This window comes from Anomaloglossus baeobatrachus, unplaced genomic scaffold, assembly GCF_048569485.1.
Source record: "Anomaloglossus baeobatrachus isolate aAnoBae1 unplaced genomic scaffold, aAnoBae1.hap1 Scaffold_2476, whole genome shotgun sequence".
NCBI classification, from domain to species: Eukaryota; Metazoa; Chordata; class Amphibia; order Anura; family Aromobatidae; genus Anomaloglossus; species Anomaloglossus baeobatrachus.
This window is the reverse complement of record NW_027442078.1, coordinates 198,437-207,824: the sequence shown is the minus strand read 5'-3', so window position 1 is coordinate 207,824 and position 9,388 is coordinate 198,437. Positions and strand designations below refer to the sequence as shown.

Here is a 9,388-nt window from a genome sequence, read left to right as displayed (position 1 = left end):
GAGGTTTCATTTCAAATCCAATGTGGTGGCATGCAGAGCCCAACTCGCGAAAATTGTGTCACTGTCCAAATATTTCTGGACCTAACTGTAAGATGGGGACAGGAGAAGCCGAGGTGGGGGGGGGGAAGGGGCAGGGGACAGTAGAAGCCATGGGAATGGGGGACGGGGAGGTCGGAAAGCTGGAGAGATAGGAGAAGAGCAGTACTTACAGGCAGCGCAGCAGAGATCGGGCAGAGGTGTGGAACTACAAGTCCCAGCAGGGCATGGCGCAGACTGGCTGGGGAGGGCTCTCCAGGCAAAAAACAAGCCTTGGGAGAGACATCACCACCAGGGTCAGCCGGCCCCACTGTACGCTGATTGTAGCAATTGCGCGTCATAGCACAATCGCTCCAATCAGTGCTGTGGGGAGGAGGAGGGCGTCGTGTTTGCTGGCCTTCAGCCACTGATCGTTGCACCTGAAACACCGATCATAGCTGGATTCCACTATTTTAGGCATTTAGTTTATGTGAAACAATGCGATTTCTGTGATTGGAGGTTCAGATTTGAACAGCCAATCACAACAATTGTGGATGGCGGGGTGGCGATGCCACCCCACTCCGGGGTTAAGGAATGGTCCCCAGCTGTAAGAAACAGCAGGGGGCATCATTTGAAAGCCTTTGCTATGGCCACGGCAATCAGATGAATTTTAGACAGTAAAGTTACGTCCCTGATAGTTAAATCCCGTAAAAATAGAATCTAATTTTACTGTTCGCGTTCGTGAAGAGGTTAATTATGATCTAAAATAAAAACACTTTGGAGATAAAGGCCTCACTTTTTATCTTCTTATTATACGTAAAAGGAAAAGGGACATTGGGTCATTACTGACGATCAATGGACAAGGATCCTTGAAGGTGTGAGATCTGTATCCCGAGTGGACATTGTAGACTGCCAGAACTATAAATCATCCATAGGGGATACAGGACCCTATGTTCCTCCACAGAGGACAAAGGTGGGAAGTGATGAGCGGAAGCTGCGGATCTTATACACAGGCTGCGGAGTATAAATACTTATTTGGAGTAAAGTTATTACAATTGTAAAATCCTAATCAACAGGTTTGGTTGGAGACACCAAGGTTTTATATAAGGGAATATAGAAGAACTGACACTGGACACACGCGGGAAAACTGCGGTAGGACGATTATGGTTTCTTACACATAAATTGATAACATTTAGATGGATTCAGATGACCCTCCGACAAAACGTGATTAACAAAGTCATTACTACAGGACAGTATGAGAAGGGAGTTAGTCTAAAGGAAACGCCAGAGCCAAAAATGAGAGACTCTGGGCCCTGGGGCTGGAGACTTCGGGCTTCCAGCGTGTCAGTACAAGACGGGGTCTTTGTCCCTGGAGCTTCTCTACTCGGTATAATAAGACTCACTGATCTTATTCATATAAAAAGCATCTGAGTAACATAGAAACTGCCGAAATATGAGGAGCTTGTCTCATCTATAAGTCATTGTATAAAGAGCTATGGAGACAGCGCTATTCTTCTGTATAACATATGTGATGTTGCTGTAGGCCTAATATTTCTGTACATGACGTCTCTGAATAGATAAACCTACACTAGCATTTCGGATTGGGGAAATATGGAAAGGGGCATTTTATTTTTTATTATTATTAATATTATTATTATTAAAGCAAATGGAGAAAAAAAATAAATCAAAAACATTAGTTTAGATAATCAGACTTTATTGAAAAAATGGTTTGGGTGTCAGGTTATTTGGACAATTTAGTAAGAATTTACAATCAAACTCCCCTTAGAACCTATAATCTGTTTATTGGGGAATAGAGAAGGGAGTCAGGTCCCAATGATGGGAAAAAAAACTACTAAAGTTAACGAAAAGACATTTTATAAAACTCAATCACATCAGATGTTCCCACAAAGAAGGAATGGATCATAGATGGAAATAGTAATTTGTAATATGAACATGTTTATTATTGTAGCACAGAGAAGTTACAGACATTGTTCAGACATGGAGATTGTGCGCTGAAAGTAACTAATGAATGTATAAATATATAACAATGTGAAATGTTCTGTGCACATGGAATATTGCTTTTTATTAGACATTTAGAAAACAGACGTCTATTACTAACTGTATATATTATAATTCTAATGTAACTTCTAATGTGCTTTGCCTTTCTTCTTTCCTTACTTGCCTTTACTTTGACTGTCTCTTTTGTGTTTATTTGTTTAGTTTGTTAAATCTATATTTTCTCCCCGTGTGAATTTTTCTTACTGGTCAACAATTTATAATTTAAGTGAAACATTTCTCACCTTCTAGGTATGATAATGCCTTCTTTCTTTGTGAGTTTTAAAAGATGCTATTTGTGTGTAAAATATTTCCGTTATTCTAAACATGTCAAGAATTTCTCCCCTGTGTGAATTCTTTGGTGTTTAGTAAGATTTGATTGAGCTGCAAAAGATTTCGCACATTCTGAACATGAAAAAGGCTTTTCCCCTGTGTGAGTTCTCTGATGTGTAACAAGATGTGATGCTTGGTTAAAACATTTCCCACATTCTGAACATGAATATGGCTTCTGCCCTGTGTGAGATCTCTGATGTGTAACAAAATAGGACTGATGTGCAAAACATTTCCCACATTCTGAACATGAAAAAGGCGTTTCCCCTGTGTGAGTTCTCTGATGTGTAACAAGATTTGATTTTTGGTTAAAACATTTCCCACATTCTGAACATGAAAAAGGCTTTTCCCCTGTGTGAGTTCTCTGATGTATAACAAAATTTGATTTTCGGGTAAAACATTTACCACATTCTGAACATGAAAACGTCTTCTCCCCTGTGTGAGTTTTCTGATGTCTAACAAAATTTGATTTTTGGTTAAAACATTTCCCACATTCTGAACATGAATATGGCTTCTGCCCTGTGTGAATTATCTGATGTGTAACAAAATTGGACTGATCTGCAAAACATTTCCCACATTCTGAACATGAAAAAGGCGTTTCCCCTGTGTGAGTTTTCTGATGTGTAACAAGCTTTGATTTGTCGTTAAAACATTTCCCACATTCTGAACATGAATATGGCTTCTGCCCTGTGTGAGTTCTCTGATGTATAACAAAATTTGATTTGCAGTTAAAACATTTCCCACATTCTGAACATGAAAACGTCTTCTCCCCTGTGTGAGTTTTCTGATGTGTAACAAAATGGGACTGATCTACAAAACATTTCCCACATTCTGTACATGAAAAAGGCTTCTCCTCTGTGTGAGTTCTCTGATGTGTAATAAGATGTGATTTTTGGTTAAAACATTTCCCACATTCTGAAGATGAAAATGGTTTCTCCCCTGTGTGAATTCTCTGATGTATAACAAGACTTGACTTACGTGTAAAATATTGCCCGCATTCTGAACACGAAAAAGGCTTCTCCCCCATGTGAGTTCTCTGGTAACTAACAGACTTTGAAAAAAATCTTTTCTCCCCTGTGTTAATATTTTTGGGGATTTTTCGATACTTTGAAGTTGAAAATTGCTTCTTTCCTGTAATAACACTTCCATTTTTAATGCATTTTTTGTGACAATTATTTTCCTTAATAGTCTGTGATGAATCAGAGGATATGACTTGTTTAATAGACTCAGATGATACATTTTTGCTGTGAAGGGATGATGGTATATCTGCAATAGTGGCTTTCACTTCAGTTATATCTTGCGTGATCTCAAGGTTATCTGATTTTAAAATTGAAGATGTCAGTTGTGCCTCTAATCTCCTGGTACAGTCATCTGCCAAGAATAAAAATTATTTTTAATAATATTTTTAAATTTAAGGATATAATTTATAATTAGCTTGTAACGCCTTTACTGGCGCCCCCGCACAGTCCTGCACCCTTTCCCCAGCGGGAACTCCAGAACACTTACCCTTCTAGACACCCAATGGTGTCTTCAGTGTATACGGTCCCTGCTGCCATCTCCCAGGGCCTGGAAGTGTGCTTAGGGCACTCACACCTATTCTTAAAAGGTCAGTGTGCCCTAACCAGGAAGTGCCTCTCAACCTATGGCTGAGAGGCACTAGGTAGTTAAGGCATCCTTCCCCCTGAAATGGGAGGTGCATGGGCAACATGTTGCTAGTTGTTAGATCCATTTCCTGAGTGTTATGCTGTGTGTGCGAACACATGTCTGTATCCTAGTATCCACTGTGCCCGGCGGACCTGCTGCATCTATCTATACCAGCTGCACCTACCATACCTACTACATCTATTTATACCAGCTGTGCCAGCTGGACCTGCATTATCCTATCCCCAACCCCCTGGGGTCAGCTGTTGCAATAACGGGACTCCCTGGATTAGCACCAGGCAGGTATCTTCTAGCACAAGCCTATCCTCACCATGAGAGACTCTACAGAAGACAAGGTAGTTGCTTAGTTACGCCCCTCATGGATGAGCCAGTGCTGTGACCCAGTGGGTCCACTCCCGCAAACACTAGCAAGTGTGGCGCCCCTGTGATTAGGCGTTACAGGGGAATACAGCACCTTAACATCAAGGTGCAGTGCCCTTTGGTCACAGGTGAAAGAGAGAGGAAATGCAGAGTCTTATATTAGATTGAGTAACATTGACTCAGCAGCCCCTACCTTCATATTCCTGGGACTGTTTATAGAGTAGGTCCATAGGGGGGTGGAGCCTAGCTGAGCGTGAGACACGACATGATTGACAGGATGACTGAGTGACAGTTAGTCAGTTAACAGTCAGTCAGTAAAGAGTGACAAAAAAAGACGAGAGTAAATTGATGACTGAAAGAAGGGCTAGAAATAACATAGACCCGACGTCCTGAGCGCGGGTACCCCAAAAGAAAAGAAAGACACAGGAAAAGGGGTAACCCAGACGGAAAGAGGACGCTTTAGGTCTGGCGAGAGCCAGCTGAAGAGTTCAGGTCGACACAGGTATAACGGAACCGAGGAGGTTTGTCAGGTTTATCCCCAAACCATTGACCATTAATCTGGGATCTTAAATAAGAGGAGTCCCGGTACCCATCAAGAGTCTAACTACTAACCCCAAGCTGAGTTCACGACGCTTTTGCGGGATAGATAAAGAAACCGTGCAGCATCAGACTCCTGGGAAAACCAGTGACTAGACTAACGAGTGGGTTAAAGAGGGAGTCAAAAAGCCCTCAGAGCCGGGACCAAGAAAGAGACAAGGAAAGGTTACCTCAGAGAGAGACTCTGTCATTAAATCTCCTCCGAAACTTGTGACCATTGGCCTTCTGGTAACCGAACTGTTTCTGCTGTGAACTGTGCAAAACAAAAAAGCTGCTAGTAAAAAGGACTTGTTTGAACTGATGCGAATTCGGAGTGTCATCTCTCCGCCGTTCGACAGGACCCCGCGACATCAGAGAAGAAGGCAGCCATCACCACTCGGTCGCTTCCCTCCTGGTCAGCGACCCTCCGCCCTGAGGTAAAATAGCTCCACCTGTGGGGAGCTGAGAAATCTTAAGCTGCCGTCACCATCGCTTCAGAGGTCGGACGCGGGCAGCGCTGGTATATCCCGCTTACCAGACACTACAGGTGGCGTCACGTATATCCCCAAAATCATCCCTGTACTCCATACTACAGCTGCAGAGTGAGCGCCCAGGGCACGAAGCCGGGACCGACCACCTGTGATAACCCCAACGAGAGTAAAGTATCCATAGTCCCGGCGCCAGAGTAACCCCCTATCGAAAACCCTGATGGTCGACTGAAAAGTATAAAATAGCTAAACAAATTTCAACTTCTATAAATTGTTATTATTTACTAAAACAAAAAACATTTACAATCTAAGGCTGAGGCCACACAGGGATTACGGCGAGTGCTCGCATGACATTCGGCTCATGCTCGCAGGAGTGTCATGTGACTATGCTCCAATCAGACCACAGCTGCAGAGGAGAGGGAGGGATTTATCTCCCTATCTCCTCCGTTGCTGGCTAATGCGAGAATCGCACTGCTCTCGTGTTACACTGGTGTAACGCGAGACCAATGCGATGTTTCTCTCACCTCATAGACTTGAATGGGTGCGAGTTAAACGAGATCACATTCCACCCTCAGCATGCTGCGACTATTTTCTTGGTCCGATTAGTGAGGAGAAAACAATCACTCATGGGAGCTGCCACAGAGTAATATTGGTTCAAGTGGAATGCAATATTTTATCGCATTCCACACGCTCCGTATTACTCGCCATGTGTGCTGACCCTAACAGTAGACCTCAGAGCAGGAACCAGTAGACCATGATGTTCAACCCTCTTTGTTCATTTTGCCTCCCGTATATTGGAATAATAAGCCATTAAATAATATTTTGTAGGGCAAAATTATTGCAAACTGCTTCTCCATCAGTGCAAAAATGGAAGTTTCCACAATTGTTGTAGCTGAAAGACTCTTGATTATAAACAGATATGGCTTCTGTAGAGTCACAATAGTCATTTACACTAAAGCAGAATATGGTAAATGCTATTTACTGACTATATGTTGTGGTATCACTATTTGTTTAAAGAGCATCAAATGCAATGTTTGATCACTTCTAATTCTTTTGCATTCTTGGTGAATTTCAGGGTTATTTTTGTTTTTTGTTTTTAATAAATGGAAAACAAATCAACCCAACATTACAGCTAAGATAAAGTAGAATATCCCACAGAAAAAAAATCTCAGAAACACTAGGATCAGATTCAGCATTACAAAGATGTTATCATGTAAAGTGACAGATGTCAGATTGGAGAAATGGGGCCTGGATAGGAGCAGAAAACTGGCTGCAGTGGAAAGCCATGAAATAAGAGCGGCTTTGGTACTAACTACTATAGAGGAAACTGTGACTATAGACATAACACATCTACTAAAATGAGCGCCCTCCACCCCGACAGCCTTCACCATCAGTGATTTAGTAACTAGAGGTGACACATCTGGAGTAATTACAGTATGTGGCTCGGGGGCTCTCGGCAATCCAAACTATTGTAGGGGCCAATATCTTCTGTCAGATGAGTTTCTTCAAAAAATATTAGACATTTACTTTCTGCCTCTCGGACTCCACAATGGACGGCTCCAGTACAAGGTCTTATATAAAATGGACATTTGTACAATTCAGAGAAAATATCTTTCAGGCTCTTGAAAGTAAAAATATCAGAACTTTATGTGTTAATAACTTTCCTTTTTTCCTTTTCTTTCTAATTACATTGTGGAAATCCTGTGGGTGGGCTGCCCGGCCTCCATGTACCCACTGTGGGGTAATTCTAACCTCCCTCATATGTTACAGCTATCCTGTGCCCAACTTTGGCTATAAACGTCCCTATCAGCACATTCACCAGAAGGGAGAGAAGGAAGATCCATCAATAAGATGCCGGGATTCTAGGAAGATGGAGTCATTGCTCTCAGTGGGAGAAACAATAAGAATCTTGTAGTTATGATACTTATTAATGGAGAACAAAAATAAAATAAATGATGTTACAGAGCAAGCTTTCCAGACTACTGAGGTCTCTTCATCAACTACAAGATTATTATTCTGTTTCTCCCACTGAGAGCAATCAATCTTTATTCACCTGGTGAACACGGCACCAAACTAAGAATCTAGGACGTCACCAGCATCATTACCCTCCGCTTTCTCTTAGGGGTCCATCATACAGATTAGATTTTGCTTCCCATGATTTTCTGAGTTGTCTGCACATTCTATGTACACTGTCATTTGGCTTTACAGATTAGAGATCTGGGCAGCGTCTTCTAATTTCAGAGCATAGGATGGATCCTACCTGTAAGATCTGCCTGATACAGATCTCACTCCAACATAAGGGCGTCCAATGCCCAAAATAATGGGGACAGTATTGGGTGGAGGAGCATGTGGTGGTTTAGCAGCAGAAAGATGAACATTTTCTATGGCCGGACTACAACCCTGATAAAGCAGCCACAGCCAGTGATTGAGAAGAATCTGTGACTTCTCTGCATTTAGTGGTCACTACTCACCTGGGCGGTTATCTGTAGGAATCTCCTCTTTACTCCGCTCATCACCCCTCACATTTGTCTCTGTAGTATTAATATGGGGCAGATCTTCCCCCTGAAACAAATATTGTAAAAGTCACAGACAGATGGAGAAGTCCCATCTATAATCAGCTCTAATCCTGCCATCTCCACCGCTCTCATTACACAAGTATAACACATATAATACTGGAGGAGAAAACAAGACTGAGCACAAGACCTTCACAGCCGTCTACACATCATAGGGAGATTTCATGGCACCTTCTCTCCATCTACCTGATGATCCTGAGGAACATCGGGATCTTCTTGTTTACAGTCCTGTGGGAGAAGAGGACGGGGACATCTCTCTGGTGTTGTCCTCTTACTGGATAGGACTGGAGGAGACACATACAGGGACTGAATTCATTCCTTACATACAGATAATTATAGGCCGTGTGTATTTAGTCCTGTCTATTACCTGGTGATGTGAGGGGCTGGGGAACCTCCATCATGACGTCCTTGTACAGATCTTTGTGTCCTTCTAAATACTCCCACTGCTCCATGGAGAAATAGACGGTGACGTCCTGACACCTTATAGGAACCTGACACATACAATGATACCGTCACCCCCGATCCCTTCATAGCGTTACTGTATAATGTCCCAGCATTCCCAGCAGTGTCACCTCTCCAGTCAGCAGCTCAATCATCTTGTAGGTGAGTTCTAGGATCTTCTGGTCATTGATGTCCTCATTTATCGGGGGGTGAGGTGGAGGCCCCGTGATTGGGCTCAGGGGTCTTCCCCATCCCTCAGACACAGGGGCCTGACAGCGCTCACTAGAGGTCTTCTTCACTACTGTGTAATCCTGGTTATGGAGAGACACAGTAATAAATCTCACTCCAGACATTTCCAGAGTCCTCACCTCTCCAGTTCTGTCCATCTGTTATTCCCATAGATAAGAATGGTGTAATGTGACGTCATCAGAATCTCTCACCTCTCCAGTAAGCCGGAAGAGGATCTCTAGGGTGAGGTGTAATATCCTCTCTGCTATCTTGTCCCTGTCCATATCCATCCTTCACGGGGCAATCAGGAGAATTCTCTTCTATAGAAGATCTCCACTGAGAGGATCCGATATTGTAGGGACCTGAATGGGGAGAAGATGACGATGTAACATCATAAAGTATCCGCTGTAATAATACAATTACTGGAGATAATAAGGGAAACATATAATGAGAACATTCTGGGGAACATTATACTGTGGGGGGCAGAAAGGGGCCGAGGACCGAGGGCAGAAAGGGGCCGAGGACCGAGGGCAGAAAGGGGCTGAGGACTGAGGGCAGAAAGGGGCCGAGGACCGAGGGCAGAAAGGGACCGAGGACTGAGGGCAGAAAGGGGCCGAGGACTGAGGGCAGAAAGGGTCGAGGACTGAGGGCAGAAAGGGG

The 9,388-nt window shown here is 43.2% G+C and overlaps 1 protein-coding gene across 1 annotated transcript; it reads right to left on the bottom strand.

The window, feature by feature from the left end:
- Window positions 1-1,748: 1,748 nt before the first annotated feature.
- Window positions 1,749-9,084, bottom strand: LOC142262557 (uncharacterized). The gene is made up of 6 exons (XM_075332175.1): window positions 8,941-9,084; window positions 8,632-8,811; window positions 8,427-8,550; window positions 8,246-8,343; window positions 7,958-8,048; window positions 1,749-3,771 (listed from the first exon to the last, which is right to left on the bottom strand). Exons 1-6 carry the CDS (start codon window positions 9,016-9,018, stop codon window positions 2,387-2,389), a joined length of 1,956 nt encoding a protein of 651 aa, XP_075188290.1. The 5' UTR covers window positions 9,019-9,084; the 3' UTR covers window positions 1,749-2,386.
- Window positions 9,085-9,388: the final 304 nt, after the last annotated feature.